General features: G+C 41.9%; 2 protein-coding genes across 5 annotated transcripts; one reads left to right on the forward strand and one right to left on the reverse strand.

Annotated features, from left to right (window-relative positions):
* Positions 1-2013: 2013 nt before the first annotated feature.
* LOC121901652 lies at positions 2014-5648 on the forward strand. Its single transcript, XM_042418552.1, has 2 exons — positions 2014-3310; positions 4268-5648. The coding sequence occupies exons 1-2, from the start codon at positions 2292-2294 to the stop codon at positions 4503-4505; spliced, it is 1257 nt and encodes a 418-aa protein (XP_042274486.1). The 5' UTR covers positions 2014-2291; the 3' UTR covers positions 4506-5648.
* On the reverse strand, positions 4646-20133 carry mapk9 (mitogen-activated protein kinase 9). Of its 4 annotated transcripts, XM_042418548.1 has the most exons (13): positions 19884-20133; positions 18780-18886; positions 13735-13881; positions 12214-12343; positions 11679-11737; positions 11186-11324; positions 10595-10760; positions 8895-8966; positions 7882-8064; positions 7325-7449; positions 7155-7218; positions 6960-7031; positions 4646-6755 (listed from the first exon to the last, which is right to left on the reverse strand). In XM_042418548.1, exons 3-13 carry the CDS (start codon positions 13848-13850, stop codon positions 6619-6621), a joined length of 1263 nt encoding a protein of 420 aa, XP_042274482.1. In that variant the 5' UTR covers positions 13851-13881; positions 18780-18886; positions 19884-20133; the 3' UTR covers positions 4646-6618. The 4 variants fall into 4 exon arrangements, with proteins under 4 accessions (XP_042274482.1, XP_042274481.1, XP_042274483.1 ...); XM_042418547.1 differs by lacking the exon at positions 18780-18886; XM_042418549.1 differs by lacking the exons at positions 18780-18886; positions 19884-20133 and adding an exon at positions 19779-19877.
* Positions 20134-20375: the final 242 nt, after the last annotated feature.

Below are 20375 nucleotides of genomic sequence, written 5' to 3' on the forward strand. Positions count from 1 at the left end.
GCCTCTCTATAACCACTCAGCAGTTCAAAGAGATGCCGGCTGTGCGTTGCCCTTGGAAGCTTCGCCTGTTAAGCAGACCCCTGTCTCTTGTTAACAAGAGCCCTCCTCAATTACTCCATCGAGACACAAGCTAAAATAGCCACAGAGCCCTTCCCCTCTCCACCCTCCCTCCCTCCCTCCCTCCTTCATCCATGCACCTTTATTATTTAGAACAACAGGGATCTTTGCTGCCATGGATTCCGTCGTCATGGCTACAAACAACTACGCAGATGTACAGGAAGTGGAGAAAGACCAAGGAGGAGGGAGGGATGGAGGGAGGGATGGAGGGAGGGAGGGCCGGAGTGATGAGGGGTCTTGGAGGAAGCTTAACCTCTACGTGGCAGAGATCCAGCTGTGATCCAGTTACGGGGTTAAGGGATGACGGGGTAAAGACGGCATCATTTTTTTTCAATGACAGATGAAGGTCAGGGCAAAGTCTCAGAGGGACATGAGAATGATTAAAGCAAATGTCTGGTATCCCAGCTGGTTGTTTTCATTCGGTTGTCCCTGCCGTCTCAAGTATGAACATTTCAGAGCATTTTCTAGCCTCACCTTGGAAACAGAAACATCCGAAAAGTATCCCACAATCATCTTCCTGTATCAGTTTATGACGCCACATGAAGGACTTTAGGAAACTCTGCCCACATTTAAACCCTGCATGGTACGTCTACAAACAGATAAAACATTGAAATTCCCTCTGTGTAGCCTTGAAGGGCGCAGAGTGATTTACATAGGGCAGATAAGAGCGGAGCTTTATCAGTGTTGATGGACAACTGACTGGAATGAAGTTTGCGGTGCATCCTTGATATGTGAAGCGTTGCAGTGACACTCCGAAGCTCTCGTGGAATGCGTTGTTATCAGTGGTGTAAAAACAGTGCCCTCATAGGCAGCACACATGGTTAAAAAACCCCACCAAAAAACAGTTTGAGAGACGTCACTTCCTGACACTCTGCTCAGCTGTTTTACTGGAGGTAATTTAAGGACAAAGTGCAGAAATGCGTATTGATGTTTACTCTGATCAACACAAAGGGCCTTTGATAGTGGTTCCTCCATGGCACCAAGATAATGAGGAAGCTCTTCACCCGGTTGATAGATACAGTAGATAATAGTGGATCAATAGTTCTTACCTGGTCTCTATGACGCTTCAAAAACCAACTAAATGTCTTAAATGAGCTCAAGGTACACCGCCCATTTAAAGTAGAATCTCTTCATAAATGTGTCTGTAGCTCCACCTTGTGGTTTCAATCCTCAGAGCTGAGTATGGCAGCTGTGTCAGTGAGAGTGTGTGTGAGTGTGGCTATTTAGCCAATTACTTGTTTTAACCCTTTCTCCCTCTCTGCTTTTTTTCTCATGACGAACTCCTCCTGCCATTGTGTCTTTCACCTGTACCCCTGAAAAAAGAAAACTTTCCTGACCAGAATTCCCTCCTGCCCCATAAAGCTGCCACCTCTCTTGATTTGATTAAACCAAGGGATGGTGTGATTTGTCACCTGGCTCTCATTGATGGCAGCAGTGGTTCGGTGCAGAGCAGCTCTCGCAAATTAGATAAATGCTCTGTAGTACATTCCGCTGGGTGAACTCAATGACTCAGCCGAAAGTAGTAAGCCCAGGCAAGTAGCATGCAATCTGGAAAATGTGTCTTCTCTTTAACAGGCTTGATTCAAATTTTGTATCATATCAAATCTTTGCATCTTTGTGGTTATACATGTGTGTCTTTGGCAGATTTCGTTGCACAAACATTGTGGATACAGTAGATTATGGGGCTTATTGTGTGTGTTTCACACTTTGTACCCATGGCCACCGTCTATTTCTGTGGTTGCAGTTATGTGTGACTGTCTTTAGGAATGAGCCAGACTATATTACACCCTGGTCCCTCCCTCAGAAGCTGTGCTAAAGTAACAGCTGATGTCAGTCTTGCTTAAAGACACACACACACACACACACACACACACACACACACACACACACACACACACACACACACACACACACACACACACACAGTCCCTGTCTGCTACGCCCACACTACAACCTGACTACCATTAGACAGCAGCGTCAGGGGCACAGCAGAGAGCCAGCCAAAGGGGAGGCGGGCTCTTACATCTTCTTCTCCCCACCACACATTACCTCTTTCTTGGCACAACCACCAGGGAGGCTCCATAGCACGCTCACAAATCCACAATCTAAGGCTCCCAGAGGAGGGGAGGTCACTTATCTAAAGCTGTCTGCACCCACATGTGCCTGTTTGGATCATGGAGCTGCATTGTCTTCCTGTTGATACCCCCACCACAGCCAGCTCCTGCTCCACGGATCCCCTGTACGACAACTGCCCACCTTTTGCCCAGCGAGGGAGGGCCAGGGAAAAGGAAATGGAGAGTAGAGTTCTGTGCCCTGCTGTAACAAGACTCCCAGGCCCCTGCAGCCCTCTGCCTGGTTTGGCCCCAGTTGTGGCTGAGGTTCCCACAGTAGTTGGTGGGGGAAGAGGGCCTGGCGCCTGGCCAGATCACAGCTACTGCAGCTGGAGAGGAGGCCTGGGAAGACAGGACTGGGGAGCAGAGCTGGGTCCAGGCATGAACAGAACACAAGGAGGAGAGAGAGGGGGAGAGCAGGGAAGTAGCTGGGGAGCAGAATTCAGAGCAGAAGACAGAGCTCATCCGAACCAGAACCCCAGCCCATCGCAGAGCGAGGAGCACCGGAGTGCTCTGTCTCTCTATGATAACCTCCCTGACGCTGTCACCCCTGACAGCCTCCAGGACACCTTTGACATGGAGACAAGCTTCCAGGAGCACTTGCAGGAACAGATGTACCAAGCATGGGCCCCTGAGCAGCTCCAGGGACTGATGGAAGGTGAGGGAGGGAGTGAAGAGAGGAGCCCTTGGTCCTCTTGTGAGATCATCCTCGCTGAAAGTGACTCCATCAACCAGGACCAGAATCCAGACCAAGAAAAGGAGCATGAACAGGAGCCCGAGCTGGACTCAGGATCCTGTGGATTTCAGCAGGGGGGTCCACTGCTGCATTTCCAGCTGTCCCCAACGATGTCACCTCCTCAGCCACAACTTGCAACAAGTTCCACTCAGCAATGCCAAACTGGGTGCCAAGCTCCTTGGCCCCAAGCTCAAGCCCAGCAACAAGAGCACTCACCTTGGTCTCCTAGGGTGCCCCCTCCCGTACCCCAGGCTGACCCCTCTGCCAGCGCGCTTCGCAGCCTCCTCACCAGCCTCCAACAGCAGATAGTCAGGCAGCGGGAGGAGTATGAGGCACGAATAATAAGGTAATGTTCATTTTGTTTTGTTTTTCATTTCAATTTCAAACTACACAGCTCACATAATCACTTTACAGAGATTAGGCACACAGTGTTAAAGACAAAAGGGAATGTCCTAAATTTCATGGGCTTACGCTCTTGGCTTCAATATTACATTTTCACTTCACTGACTTAAGTATGAGCTTTTTCTAGCCCCTTGGTGTATTTCCAGTGAAGGGAAACACAATGTTCCCAGGCCCAGAAAGTGCGTGTGTCCAGTCAGCTGTGCTGCTCTGGTCACTCAGTTGACCCCAAGCTTCACCTTATATCCTGTTTAGTTCACATTGTATCAACAACTGCTGGGAACATTGGCTATGTTAAGATGTAAAACAATTATTGTCTATTCTGTCGCCAATGCTGCTTTTATGTTTCCAGTTTAGAGTGTAAAGCTGTATTTTAACTACTCTGATATGCCGTATCTATGTGTACGCTCTGCATGTGTGTGTTCTTTTGATCTCATGTTTTGTAGAGTTTCAATTGGAAAAAAAGCCTATGCAGTTGACCTATAGAAACAGCTCATGGCACTGGAGAGAGAGCTAATTTAAGGGGCCATGCTGCTGACCTAGACACAACACATACCTCATTTATTACTGATATAGCTAGAGCAAGTCTCAGTGTAATGTCAGACATTGGCAATGGTTGGAAAGGACAAGAGGAAAATTACAATGCAATTAGCTTGATATAGCAGTTCATAATAGTATAATAAAGGAAAGATTTTCCATTATTATAAAGTATAATTCATATTATTCCTTATAAGTTAAGAATCAAATTTGCCAAAACCAAATGACCTTCAAATCCACTACTGACCTTTTCTCTCACTCTAAACCATTGGTAGAATTTCACAATCTAGTTTCTGCCTTTTACATTAACCCACTAATTTTGTAAACCTTGTTTGTCTCCCCTTCTCCACCATGTCTTCAACCTCAGCTTGGAGCAGAGAAACGAGGAGCTGCAGGTAGAGGTCGTTCGGTTGAAAACGAACCTCGTGCAGCAGCGGCACTGGTACCAGGCTATACAGGCTAAGATCGTGGAGGCTGAAAGGGCCCGGGCTGACGCAGAACTACGCAATTCAACGCTGCAGAAAGACATGGAGGGGTTCTTTGACACCTTTGGGGAACTCAACAATGAGGCCAAGAAGACAGAGTACATTGTCAAGAGCTTTTGAGAAAGAATATGTGTGGTGTGTGAACGAGTGTGTAACGTGTGGGTATAAAGGTGCAAGACCTTGTGTAGTAGTTTGTCTCTACCTAGGCCTACCTAGGAATCAGATAAATATATAAAACAACATAAATGAAAGAAAATGAATCACTGATGTCCACTTTATTAGCTGCGTACGGGCAAAAGATGTTGGCCAAGTGATAATATTGTGATCATTGCAAACAGAACAAAAATGCAAGATGTACAGTGTTTACAATGGAGCTTTTTTAAAAACATGATAAACACACAAGATGTTCTGAGCATTGTAATGCTCAGTCCTTATCTGATATGATTTTCAGGAGTGAATTGGCCACTCCTCAGGTCATTTAAGGCATGACTCAAAGAACAAGGTCATGGTTTTTAAAAGAAAAATATAGTGTACAACATGGTGCTTTAGTCCTCAGTGACTCCATAATGTCATATTTCTGCATGTCCATCACACTGTGCAATCAGTTCTGCAAAAAAGCAGCTCCACAGTCCATTTTATCTTTAAGTTTCCATCTGGAGCTGCAGGGTTCAGATCCTCATTTCTAACCACAACATGTCTGCTTTTCGTTTGTCGTTGGGCCGACTTCCTCCGTAGACTTTGCCTTTACAAAATGGGGTGACTGCTGTCTTTAAGGACAATTTAAAGGAGACAACGAAGGAGAGTGCTGCACAGTACATATTGATAACACATACACACATATAGGCTTACAAGGCAAAAAAAAAAAAAAAAAAAAAAAAAAAAAATACAACATCTCTCAAACAGGCTTTCATAACCGAGAACATCAAGGTACTGTAAGTAAAAGAACTGCCCTGAACGGTTTTCTCTTTATAACAAGAACTACAATATCTTAACAGCATCTTTAATGCCTTCATGCAAGTTAAACACCATTATTTGTGTTTTACTGCCTTTACATGTGTTCTACATGGTGTCTGATTCATGACTGATTTGGTAAATGCTCCAGTACTAATGGAATGGTTTAGAAAAGGAGTAGCCCATGCACTGGTTTGTCAATGAAATGCTTCGACAAGAGGACTGATTTTTATGGGCCTCGGCGTGATTGTGTGCAACATTTTGCAAGAACAGAAAAATAAATACCACATGTATCTCTTTGCCTCTCCTAAATTTTAAGGATTATGATGTTCTTTTGATATACACATTGATATTAATCAGTACCTTATGTAAAATGGGGGTGATTGCAATACACAGTTTTACAGGTACGGTGAATTTCTTAAGAAAACAAACACACTTTATCTATTTGTAATGAAACAGCCACTATAAGTGTCAGATCATGACATCTTAACATACAGTACGTTAAATCAGGAAATAAAACTGTAACACTGCAACCACAGCTTCCCCATGCTGTCAGGAGTAAAAGCTCAAAATCCATATCACTCAAGCCAATTAATAAAAAAAGAACCACAGTGCAGAAAGCACCACCGAGGGGATCTGCAACACCGCTAGCTAGCAAAAGGATCGCTCAAACTTTCAATTAGTGTTTGATGAACATCAGATGGTTGGTGCAATCAACTTATGTTAAGCTTTTGTTCGTTTTGGCGTAACATGCGTTAGAACAGCTGCAGCTGTGGTTTATGTTCAGTGCACGTCTGCTCAAATTTGATGACAATAACCTCTGGTCTCAACTTAATATTCCCTAAAAAAATAAAACTATTAAAATACAGGCATACAGAACAAACAACAATCCCCCACCTACTCCTGGTAACCTGAAAATCAATATTGATGCATACATCATTTATACTCGATCAAGTTAAACAATATCCACAAAGTAGAGAATGATAAACCTTTGACCCAACAGATAGCACAGCTTTGACCTCTAAGCAGCAGTCCAAAACAAGTTGAAGAGGATCAACTAGATCACACATGAAAAGAAAATAGAAAAATAGACCTATTCATTGAGGTTGAGAAGAAAGAAGGAAAACACAGAACGAAAAAAAAAAAAATCAGAAAATGTGGGGGTGAGGGAGTAAACAGAAGAAAGGAAGGTGATGGTTGATTGATATTTGGATATTGAAAATGTGAGGGGGGGGGGGTGGGGGGACTGAGGCAGGCAGACACATGTGGCCATGGACTGTGTTCACTGACTCTCGTCCAGTGGTCCCGTCAGTGTGTCGATGCTGCTGCTGTCTGTGTCCGAGGCCAAGGTGTGCTCCGTGGACATGGATGAGATGTCATTGGCTGAGGAGGACTGAGAGGCTGAGCCGGACACCACATCTGATACATGACACGTACATGAGTAGAGAGAGCCAAGAGAAGAGAAGAGAAATTGCACAAATTAGATAATATTTAGAGTTAATCTAATACATCGTCTATAAAGTGGCATATTTCATGAAACTAGTCTTAAGCTCAATGCTTTAAACACCACTCATCTGGTTCACAATATACCAGATAATGAATGAAGATGGTAGATGTACACACCTGAGCAATCTTCTTTCATTAGGCCATTCTTGTTCCTCTCCTCCCAGTCAATCACCTCTTCATAAATGAGTTCTAAGGAGAAATACAAAATGTTAGGTGTCATCAAAGTGTCTTAAGAATGAAGCTATAATTAAAATGTACAGGAAATCAAAGTTGCACTGCTGTGATGTTTCCCTAGAGGGCAGTGCGTCCTACCTTTCCATTGCTCGATGGTGTGCTCTCTCTCTTCAAGCTGCTTATCTGAAATCTGGGGAGGAGGCTGTGCCACAAAGACAAATACATATATCACAGAAAGGCCACACAGAGTCACTGCAATGATTAAGCGTTACACCTCTGAACCGCCTGGAGTGGAACAGTCTCCTCACCGCGTCAGCCTCCGCTGGGTCGTACCACACGTGAATGTAGGGGTGGTTGAGGGCTTCCTCTACAGAGATGCGGCATTCAGGATCAATGACCAGCATTTTGGACAGCAGGTCCCGTGCTTGACCCGCTGTTATGGCAACAGAGGAAGGACACTGTTACTATGGAAACAGGACTATGACATCATTTCATTTAAGCGGTCTTCATGACAGCTGATTACTTCCCCTCACGGTGTTGGGTAATGTCTCTGGTAACGTCAAGATTTGTTCATCTTGTTTCAGTGATGTGATCTCTAAATGCCACAAATAATGGCAGAAAAACTGCGTCGTTATTCTCTGGACTAGTTGTATAAGAGGCTCTGTTTCAGCCTCTGTGTCCCTGTAATTGTGTTAGGAAATGTCTCATTACATCAATATACTGCAGACAAATATCTCAGCGTCACTATGATCTATACATCCAGTCCTCAGTAAAAGATTTACAACTAAATAATCCAACAATCTTCTAAAATATCGAATATAATATGAATTTACATTAAGTGTATTTGAGTGTCCAAAATACTTACTCTTAAGCTTGTCATGTTCTGAGTCAGAGGGAAAGGCCCAGTCCGGGAAGAGCTCTGCGAAGCTGACGCCTGGATACTGCGGCTTGTTCATCACATAGTTCCTCACGGTCTCCATCAGACGGTTCATAAACTCCAGACTGGGCGTACCCAGGACCTCAATCACCTTATTCCACTGGTCAATGTCTGAACAACACGCTAGTTATGGAAAAACCTTGCTGCATTATGGAGATGTGCATATGTACGCAGATGAAAGGAACATATGAGAAGGTAAGGGATCCAGGGACAAATAGGTGAAATTGCATACCATGTATATATATTGAGAGTGTTCAGTGCGGGGGAAAAAAGCAAAATAAACACTGATATGCACATTCAAGAAGCCTGCTGACTTACAATGGTAGTGAAAGGCTATTACTTTCACCGGATGAAAAAGCAATCTATCCTAGAATAGCGCGGCACCCTGCATATGCTGCTACTCAGGTGTAAATGGACAGTGCCACTGAAAGGAGCTGGTGAGTGAAGAGGAGACCAAACCCATTAGAAACAGAGACACTGCCCATATAAATGCAAATGGTTTAAAAATCACTTCAATTTGATTCCTTCTACCTATCCAGTCCCATTGTATTCCAGAGAAGGCGGATATCTCTCTCCAAAACTCAGCAACCCACACCAAAACTATCTAGATGGATAAATAGCGCTACGGGTAAGAGGAAAAATATGTCATTTTGATTTGGGGGGTGAACTGTCCCTTTAAGGTACTACAGATATCTGAATAACAGCTCCACTGATTATTGAAGGGGGTTGAAAACACATAGCTCTCTGTTCAAACTGGGGTCTGCTGGAAGTCTTGAGTGGTCCTATTCAACAGATAATGTTTAGAGGGCAGAAGAAGGAACTGTCTAGACATACAAGTGTGCTAGAAGAACCAGAAGACAAGAAAACTGTCAAGATAAATGAGATGTGAAAGATGGAAGGAGAGGGAGGACGGAGACAGTAGTGAGAGCGGTGCAGGATACGGTCGGTGCCCTGGAAGATGACACTGCCTTTTACCATCTCTCCCATGATACACCCCACTGACCAGATGTCCACTGGGAACAGAGAACACACACATACAGACAAGATATTCAGTAAAAAAAGATCACATAACATCAACAACATAGTACGATTCACACTAAATGCAAAGAAAACGACACACGGAGTCTCCATGGTTTAAATTTGAATGACACACACTGAAATGCAGAACACTAGTGCTCTGTATTTTTGTATATCCTCCAGCTGTGCCATGGCCTGTTGCTTTCATCATAGTCATCTTCAGGCTGGCTTTCTTTTCTCTCTCTGGCTTGGGAACCACACGCTGCCTCCCAGGCCTTTCTCCTCAGCTCTGCTTATCAGTTTACACAGCTGTTGCTGTGAGAGTGTGTGCTAAACACAGTAGGATGTAGTTTGTTTCTCTCTCTCTCTCTCTCTGACTTGACTGTTTGATACAGAGCGTGTGTATGTGGAAAATAACCATCTCTCATCTCTTCCCTCTATTTCAGATTAAACTAAAAGCTCTTGGTGCTCCAATAATGTCTCCTGGTCACTTTAAGAAAACTGCCAGTCAAAACTACATAAACAACATTAATCATACATTTTAACAGTTACATTATGCATCATGACTGCTCTAATCTGGTACAGGGCTAAAACATTTTCCTGTTTAGCCAGGTCACAGAAAGGCCTGATAAGACTCCTTTCCTGTTTGCAATCATACCTCTAAGAGACGTTTGATGCAAATCTTTGTAGTTAAGTTAGTTTGTAAAGGTCTCAGCAGTGAAATAACTGTGTTAAACTATGAATGAAACTACTATTTATTTATTTCTGTCGGTGGGATATGTCCTAATGAACTAAATCAACAATTCTGTTCAAACACTTTTAAAACATCCTCTCCTCCTGCCTCCACTCAGAGAAAAAAAAAACTGGTAAGTCTAAAGAGACAATAATGGAAGAATGGAGTCCTTTCCAGGAAAGAGGATTTTGTGAGAGATCATTTCAGCCATTATGCAGCCAACCGACCACAGGTCCACTGCAGCAGAGTAGCGGCATAGTGAAAAAATCAAAACTGACTAGAACCTGACTGATAACAGATCAAAGACTTGTCACCGTTTATAGACAAGAGTTTTTACCAGTGAACATGGTTTGAGAATTGACAACACTGTTTCTAAATCACCTCCTGCTTTTCTCTCTCTAGCTATTTTTTTTGCACACTAGCTGACATAGATACAAGTTTTGATTGAATGTGTGATCAGCCAATATGAACCGAGGGTGATGGCCTCTGTCACACTGTATCAGGCTCAGCACAGAACTACAACACCTATAATTTATTCATGGTGCATTTGCCAGACACAAAAACTATCAACAATGTCAGTTGATAAAAGTGAATAACTGGCTCTACATGAGTGCCTCTTCTCTGTGTTGAAGCATTTATTATTTCTGAACTGTTTACCATTGCTGCTTTGTCATGTCCTTCCAATAAACATATGAAAGTTGATCAAATGATCACAAGAGCTTTGTTGATGCTGAATTTAAAGATAATTCCAATAGGACGCAGCAGTGTTTTATGACAACGTGGTCTTAGCAGAGGAACTTTATTCCTTCATCTATCTCTCTCAGCTCACGCTAATATTTTAGAGATACAAAATCTGTTAAACTAAGACTGCTGCTCAGTTGTCCTTCTTACCGTTCTCCTTATACTTCATGCCCAGAATGACCTCTGGGGCGCGATAGTATCTGGTCACCACATAGGGGGTCATCATGAAGTTAGTGCAGGCTGTTCTCGCCAAGCCAAAGTCCAAGATCTTCAGAGTGCAATCTGACTTCACCACAATGTTACTGGGCTTCAGGTCCTGAGGAGATAGAAACGACAAAATCTATAGAAACATACAGACATAAAACATCCACCTGGAAGTATTTTCTTCAACACATGCAGTAGCTGATGAAAGTTTAGACATAAGTCATAGCAAGGCCACACACTGGTGCACTGAACTACCATTATAAAATGTCTTTAGTCTCACTATAATCTTGAAGTCTGTTAATCATACAGTGGGACTGAACGGGTTAAATACCTCCACACAAGTCCAAACTACTCAAGCAAGTATTAAAAAAATGATACTTTTCTCATGCAAATTCCTGAAATTAGCTGACTTGAGTTCAAAAGTTCAAATGTTCTCCTTCCACTTTTTGACCTGGTTAAAAAAAGTACTTACTGTAAGACTCAATGCTTTATTCATTATTAACTCCTTTACTGCTCTGCACAATCCACTGTCCTTACCCTGTGGATGATGCCAGCAGAGTGCAGGTGCCTGATGCCACAGAGGATCTGGTAGAGCAGGTAGGACATTCTCTCATGGTCCAGGTCCATGTGGATCACTTGGCATAGGCTGGCATCCATCAGCTCCATCACCAGATATCTGAAAGATGAAGAAAGAATGAAAAAAGTGAAGTAGGGATAAAAAAAAATGGCTATGTTATGGTAATAGATACAAGTGCAGAGAAAGGGATAGTAGGAAAAACAGGCACAAAGGAGAGGAAGAAAAGGTAGTAAACGTGTGTGTAAAGGAGCAGTGACAAAAGCAAAGAAGCTATTTAAATTAATAGAGCAACATAGAGCAGAAGAGTTTGACAGGTAAACAGAGGGATGCTAGTACAATGGAATAAAGCACTTTAAGAAAGGAAACGCTTCCGCTAAAATCTCTGAATCCCACAGAAAAAGAAAGGACAGAATAGATTGTTACAGCTAAAAAACACGCTAAACTGCCACTCACAGATCCTGGAATTCCTCCAGGGACTTCTGAGGCGTGAACACATTGATCAGACGGATGATCTGCAAGCAAAGAGACAGGCCATTAGTCCACTCTGTTACTCTCCCATCTACATACACTTCACAGTGCAGATCTAGCCAACTGAGGGCAGAGCACTAAGTGGGCTTGTCTGAAATCTTTTGCTCTGATATTTGTATAGCAGCAAGCTCACCCTCTCACTTTCTCAGGTTTGTACATTATTTCATTCTTACTTTTTTTTTTTAGAGTGCTTTGTTTTTGTCATTTCCCTTCCTACTGCAAATCACATCAGTTAAACAAAAGAAGGATATAATTTATAACTCAGAGCTGTCTTATGAAACAATACATGAGAAGATGTAGAGTTACATTTCGATTCGACTGCCAACAGTTTTTACTACCTGGAATATTTTATGGAAAGGTTTTACTAGTGTATGTTTGCTGCTTTATAGGTCTGTAGCAAACATACAGCGCATATTCCAGCAGGTAGGGAAAAAGAGCTGACATCAAATCTGAGTCTTACATTTTTGTGGTTGACACATTTTAGCAGCACCAGCTCCCTGTATGCACGTTTAGCATGTGTCTGGTTCTGGAAGGGCCGACACAGCTTTTTCACCGCCACTGGTATACCGAGGACTGTATCTAGTGCAGAGCTGAGTACACATTGTATGGAAGATGGAACAGAGAGAGAGACCAAGGTTAGCAAGGAAGAAAATAAATACATCCCACAGAGCAAAGATTGTCTGACTCACCACCAACTTGACTAGCAAAAAGCCAACTACCTCTTCATCTCTTAAAGTACTATAGATTTTTTCTCTCCTCACTTTAAACAATAAGTGGCTGCACAAAGTAATCAAATCCTCAAAATCAGTATAAAGAACATGACTTCAGTCTGAAACTCGGCTTAACCTACAATATGGAAATGTCCACCTAAAGAAATGTTTAAAAAAAATTCTGTTAGGTTATCATAAGTGCCAGCAAATTCCTTTACAATATGGATGTTACATTATGAAAAACCTTATGTCCAGTTGTGAAATTTTGGCCTCAGGGGGCAATTGAGGAAAGCTCATGGAGAGTCCAAAATGGAAAGGGCTTATTGAATATGACATCATGGCAAACTGCCTGTTACAGTCTGACATTTGCCAGTGAGGTCAAAGGGGTCACAATAAATATTATGAAGACCATGAGTGTCCGCAGCAAATTTTATGGAAATTTGGCCATTGGCTTTCTTGATAACGTTGTTCTGGACCACCATGTTGTTCGAAGGGAAAACTTTGAACTGATAGTGGTGCTTAAAGTTTAACCAAACCATTACAGAGAATCCTTTTGGGGAAAATCTGTTTTAAATGTAAACTCTTAAATCACACTGTTGGTATGACTTTGTGCTGCGCAGCCAAACATTGTTCAAACACAACTTTATTTTAAACTCAAGTGGAAATTCAACGATGCCAAATGCGTCAGAGTGAATTCAGGAGAAATTTGTAAAAAAAAATAGTTTGTATAAAATGATGCACATGACATTTTGTATATTTCCATTTGATGTAATGATGCAGCTATAACAAACATGGAGTTTTCACAGCTTCAGTGAAATAAAACAGCCTGAGATATGATGATTTTTCTAACCTTAAAGCTACTTAAAAGGGGGAAACTTGATGTTAAGGGGTTAATGGTAATTTAGCTAATACTTTCTTGCTTTGGATTAATGTGCTGGACAGACACTGACAAACTATCGTCATCATTCTTTTCACAGCAGACATTCTGACTTGTCATTAGTAGGAAAAACACAGGTGTTACTAATAACATTAATTATGTTTCTGTTCTATTCAAGTGTCCCAGTAAGCCATGACAGTCTGACAGTGAGCCAGCATGCACAATACCAGGACCCTGGCACTGAAGCAGCTAATTAGATTCAGCCATCATTGACCACTTGGTGGGCAAAAGTTTACTTTAGTCATGCAACAATGACAATGCGTATCTAATTAGGAGGGACTCAGGGTATTAACAAAACTCTAGGCTGACATTAATGAAAAGTACGGCCTCTCACCAGACGATGCCCTGGGCCCCGGAGCCGATGGCGCGGAGTTGCTGGTAGCGTTTGAGTACGGTGAAGGTGGAGTCTCCCACCTGAACGCTGTAGAACTGGCCTTCCGCCTCACTCATCCTGCTGAACAGTCAGGACCACCAGCACTGTCTGCAGGGAGACAACAACAACACACACATAAACAAACACACGCGCACACACACTCAGATAAACAAACGGCATGACTGACTCCATACCAGGCAGTTCTACTGTATACAACATCTCCTATCTCCAAGCAGTTAAGCAGAATGCTAAACGAGTTACAGCATGTTAAAAAGCCTACATAAAGTGCCAACATACTAAAGGTTCTTACACTGTTGAAGGACTTGAAACCTTTTTTAAGTCCACTCAGTCACTCAAATGATCCACAGTGAATGGCAGGGCCTAATATGGTTCCATCTGTCTGTCCCTGGCATCACTCCCTTCACTTTCAGCCCAGTCTAAAGCCAACCAATCCATTATCGCTTTCTAGCCCAGTTTGTTCTTCTGACGAAGTAGGTTGGAGGCTGTACATGCTTTGGTGTGTGTGTGTGTGTGCAGTGTAGAGCAGAGGCAGCTGACAGCTTGGGGTTCCTAAGGCTCTCACTGCCATCTCTAAACTCATGCTGACACACTCATGTTCGGTAAACACATACATAACACACACACACACACTCATGTGGACAGCCTGCTCATTATTCTCTGATCTGCATCCAGCTTCACTACAAGTGTGTGTGTGTGTGCAGCCATCAGCATGGGGTAAGCACATGGTGCTTGATACATGTTAATAGATGTTAAAGCATGATGTGTTTGTGTGTTTATAAAAAAAAATATGGCAGTGTTAGCATTGATTCCTCGGGCAGGGAGGAGGAGTATTATTCTTGGCTGGGGTTTGTGTATGTGTGTATGTGTGTGTGTGTGTGTGTGTGTGTGTGTGTGTGTGTGTGTGTGTGTGTGTGTGTGTGTGTGTATGTGTGGGCGAGGACACGCAATTGTGTAGCTATGCAACAGCGAGCAGCGAGTCACGGCTGTTTGTCATTCCTTCAGAAAACAGCCACAGGTTAAATGGAGTCTGATATTTTAGCCGTTCTGTTTGACAGGCAACAAGGACGCGAGCACTCACTGGGTTTTTTTTTTCATGGTCAGAAAGAAACGGTGCCAAACAGAAAGGAGCAGCAGGGGACAGGTTGTGATCGAAAAGAGCCAGAAAAACACCTCAAGCTGCTCGAATTGTAAAGCTATTCATTCAGCTTTGACTCACAGAATTAAAAAGAGCTGCAGCATGTGAGTGGTGAGCTACATCAGTAAGTCCGCTCGGCTCAAATGTCAGTTGACTGTTGTTAGTCAGAAAAGATTAGTGTAGTGATGGAAGATTTTGCCTCTAACATCGAATAAAGTAACATTTTGTGGTTTTTCTTTCTTTCATACTATGAAATGACCAGCAGCCAAAGATGCAGCCACAGTTTGGATCACAAGGTAGAAAATTAGGATTAGAAAGAAATCTTTTCTTCACAATTAAGAATCATCTATGACAGATTTTTTAAAAACTGTACAATGCTAATAATTACAAAGTCAGCTGAATTATTAGTTACTATTATTATTATTTAGTGGCAGTAGTAGTGATATTATTATTATTATTATCATTAACAGTAGTATTAGTAATAAAATCATTATTTTTATTATTGCTGGTGATTAGAGAAACTTATCTTTAAAAAGAAATTATAAGTTGTTTATTTAAATGTAGTTTTTGATTAAATTACTGATTAAAAACTATCAATAGACTCATCGTTGCAGACTCAGCTGATATCTTTTTTTCACAGATGTAATCAGTTTTGACAAATACCTCTCTGACACAGGGCACCAATAAACTCAACAAACCAACACACATATAATAGTGAAATGAGTGTTAAATCTATTGGTACATTAGTACTTTGAGGAAAACATATAGTATATATATATATTACTTAATTGTTTTATAATATATTATTTGCTAATCCTCATTCTTTTTCAACAATGTATATATAAAGATGCAATAAAAAAGGAAATTACAAATAATGGAAAAATTGGTTGTTATTCTGAGAATGTTTTAAATAATAGTATAACAATGTTTGTCTTAACACAGTGAGGTCTGTCACTATCTTTATTGGCCTCAGTCATTTATTACTATTCTGTGTAAATACATTAAAAATAGATTAAAATGCAATTAACTCCACAGCCCACACAGTCTCTCAACCCACCCCACCTCCCCCTGTAAATACACATCTTAGCTGTGTTTCCACAAACACACATCCCTCCCACTTACTATCATTCATCACTCTGTTCGTTTTCATGGCAACTACTAATTTCCCTCGTCATTTTACACATCTCGTTGAGGTACCTTCCACCGTGTTTCTGTCGTTGTTTGATTGTGTTATCTAATCCCACTTTGCTTTGTCTTCTGTAAATGTGGGTTTTTAAATCACTCTCTTTTCCGTGCTGCTTTGTAAATCCACACAAACTGTGAAAATATGCCTTCAGATGTACAGTAGGAGGTGTGGGTCTGCAACCACACCATTACTCAGATGAAAAATGAATCCGTCTCATCTCGAGCTACTTTCTTCCTCTGCCTCCGTGGCTTTTTCTCCTCCTTCTCACATGTGCATCCAGCTGGCCCTGTTACTAAACCCATAGGGGAGAGCTGCAAAAAAAATTGTACTTTCTTTGCGCTTTTCTCACTCTTTCCATTTTCCTTGGCTTTGTCTTCCTTTGTCATCCTTTCATGCTCCTGTCATTCCCTCACTCTTCTGTCCTTTTTTTGGTTTCCTCCATCTTCCCTGTGGCTTTCCTCAAAGAAATCCCCACTGACGGCCTGAATAGTACTGACAGACTTTTGTTGAATATTGGGATTATGACATGCAGACAGAGCTTTTCCCACTTGGTTACATAAATGTCCAAAAATGCAGTTGCAAAAGGAACAACATGCTAATGCCTAGGCTGTGCTCAATTAGACTAAAATGAAAGTTTCCTTGACATGCAGGCAGCACAGATTCTAGGTCATAAACACCTCTGTGCAACAAAAATGACTGAAACGCTTTTCCCTCTGAGAAAAATACAGGCGTTGCTATTTCAGTTTGAAAACTGCATTAGCTAACAGTGGCATTTTGATATTTTTCTCCAGTATTTTTTTTTAAGTAAACATCCTTCGCACTGACTCAGAACATACACATCAAACTAAAGAGCATAATGATAGGGCAATTAATCATAACCAAAACCCATTTCAGCCGCAGCAGGCACAGCGAATGCACCATCCTTCACTTGCTGCCAAGCTAGGCAGGCCTGTAAGCTAAGTTACAGTTGACTCAGCACAGATATCGGGACATTGATTAGAAATAACTGATATAAGGTGAAAATTGCAGGGAAGCTCAGACAGCCAGACAGACGCTTGCAGACACCTGTTATAGTTCTGTCCAGCAGGCATTGAGGGGGATTCGATTCGATTAGTGGAGATGAAAGTTAATGTCCCCTCGGGAAATCTAGGCCACAGCAGGGAGGCTACAAGTGGGACACATCAAACGCTATGAGGATATTAAGGAAAGAAAAGAATAAACAAACATAACCGCTTGTTCCATCTCTCACATATGTAATAAAGATGTAATTGTAGCAGTAAAATCTAATTATTTGCCCACATTATGACAGTATGATAATACGGATAGTACTGCAAAACCTTTATCTAGAGCACATTTTTATAAACGTGGAGGAAACCATGCCCCTAAATAGCAAAATACTAAAAAAACAAGAAACCAATCATAGGCCAGACAATTAATCATATAATAATGGTGATCACGAATCTGGTTACCACAATAATTAAACCTGATCAGCCATAATTAGAGCGTTGCCTGGTAAAGAGCCAGTTTCTAACATATAAACTGCCTGATGATGAGAATGCTGTGAATAACCAGTTTCTACTTCCCAGTTATTAAAGCCCAAATCATTTCAGCTGCAGACGACCCACCAGTATAATGTAACTGCATGTTCTACATAGGAATACATCAGCTCTCTCATAACATTTTTGATCCAGTTTTATTTATATTAAGCTAAGGAGACGGACCGAAGAAAGACTGAGGAAATTATTATTTTAGATGAAAATATTAATGTTTTATTTATATGTTTATTAACAGTGTTATTAGGTGCAAAACCAAAACTATCTTGTTACTAAAGATGTGTAAATCATTATAATAAAAAACTGTGATATTAATATTATACTACATTCAAGTCTAATTATAGCCTAAAGTAAATTACATTCATTCGTCTAAGCAACGTACTGTTTTTTCCTGTTTAGGGCTGCAACTAACGACTATTTTTGTTATCGCCAATTATTTTCTTGATTAACTGATTAGTTGTTTGGTCCATAAAATGTTCACTATTTCTCAGAGCCCAGTATGACATCTTCAAATGTCTTGTTAAGACACTCAGTCATAGATGACTAAAGAAACCAGAAAATATTCACATTTGAAGCTGGAATCGTTTTTTTTTTTTCTTAGAAAATCACTCAAAATGATTAATCAAACATAAAATAGTTGGCGATTCATTTCATAGTTGGCAACTAATCACTACTAATTAATTAATCGATTACTGTTGCAGCTCTATTCCCACTGACACACATTAGGAGCAATTTGGGATTCAGTGTCTTGCTCTAGGATAGTTCAACATGAGGACATGGTCACACCACCAGCCTTTAGATTAACATCCACCCCCTCTACCAAATGAGTTACAGCTGCCTCATTATCCAGTAAAACAATTGCTTTCATCCTTTATCGTGCCACCTCGCTCAATCTTATGGTATTCATTCAATACATCATGAATTGCCTCAAGTTTAACGGCAGTAGCATGTACCATGATTAAAAATATCAGGCAGATATAAAATGGCAAAAGGTTGAAATATGAATGAAACGGTGGCAGCAGGCAAGTACAAATGTCTCTTTCTCTAGTGTTTTAAAATACATAGTTATATAAGCATATGATTTTGCTCATTTTACTGCTGAACGACTGACCTTCACGCAAACATCACCATCCTCAACCTTCGCTCATCATGACTACTGTCCAGTTCAGTCCAGTCCGAGCCTTGGGGTCTGACATGGCTGTGGCTCTCAGTTGAGAGCTGGATGGGAAGTCAGTGAGCTGGCTATGATATCTGATTAGCATGGCCTAAAGACTCAGCATCTCATAGTGATGAAGCAGAGTTACAAAACACACACAGGGGCGGATTAAAAAAAAACAAAAACTGGGCTGCTGCTGCACCAGAGATGTGGTCTGAGCCCCGAGACTAGTCTCTTTAAAAAGGATGAAGGATGCTACAGATGTGTTATTAGAAAAAGATGGCAGTACCACATGCTGTTGACACATGGCATGACTAGACACAATCCTGGTACCCCTTGTTGTGTGTGTGTACTGTGTGTGTACCTATGTTGCCAGTGTAACTAGCTCAGACAACCCGTGCCAAACTGTTTTTTTTTTTCTTGGGTGTGTTTCAGTGCAGACGTGACAGATTAATCCTGTGTCACAGTTGAAAGTTGCCTCTGACACACCGGGCAAAATAAACTAGATGGGGGGGGATCTATAGCACCAGCTTTCATCACGTGCACACCTGTGTTGGTGTGTAACTGTGGTGTTGGTTTGGAAACCTGATCGTACTCGGCCTACAGGGATGTCATTCATTCAGCTAAAATGTACAGCTGCGTAGGTCCATGGGTAAGCTAAGGACACGTACATTCATGTGTCACAAAAAAAGGTATAAAACTGAGAATTATTATAATTACCACACGCAGCATGCATGCCCGCTATAAAACAGACACACATACACACACGGACAGAGGTATGAAGTCACCCATATATGAACCACCGCGGCCGCAGCAACGCTGGTACGGTGGCTTAACAGTCCCAAATCAACGGTTCTCACAAACGCAATCTCAGTTACACAAAGCCAGTGAAATTCGCACCACGTCTGGCAGATTTATGAAGTTCCCGAGGCCTAGACTGCCCGTCTTTCTTACTTCTGTGGCAGCAATGCGGTAGTCGGGGCCGGGAAGCTGGAACTGAAAGCTCGGACGGCGGCGGAGGAGGCGGCAGCGGCGGCGGCGTCGGCGGCAGAGACCTACCTTCTCCCTTCGCCGCTCCCAGGGCACTCCCATGCATCGAAAACACAGAGGAAACACTCTCTCCGTCTTTCAGTCACAACCGAGACTCAGAAAAGTTTAGGTGAACGGCTGGCCGGGCTGTCAAGACAGACAGACCTTCCCCACAGTTCCAAGCTAACTCCAGCGGCGGCACGGAGAGACCATGGGAGAGACGGCTGCGGAGGAAGGGAACGCCACAACAAGCGGAGAGCCTGCGGGTGACGTCATCACGCACGGTTTACGTGAGCGCAAACTTCTTACTTCACCAAAAACTTTTTGTTCTGTATGTTTATTGATTAAAAGCACACGTAAAAATTACAGATTCAGATCATTTAATTGATTTATAAAAATGCCTCATAGTTTATAATCATGTAACTTTTTTATATGTAAAATCTTTTTCTGCAATGTACAGTTATCAGATAAATGTAGGAGAGTAAAAAATATTTGCTTCTGAAATATAGTGGTAGCATTATA

This window comes from Thunnus maccoyii, chromosome 8 (assembly GCF_910596095.1).
Source record: "Thunnus maccoyii chromosome 8, fThuMac1.1, whole genome shotgun sequence".
NCBI classification, from domain to species: domain Eukaryota; kingdom Metazoa; phylum Chordata; class Actinopteri; order Scombriformes; family Scombridae; genus Thunnus; species Thunnus maccoyii.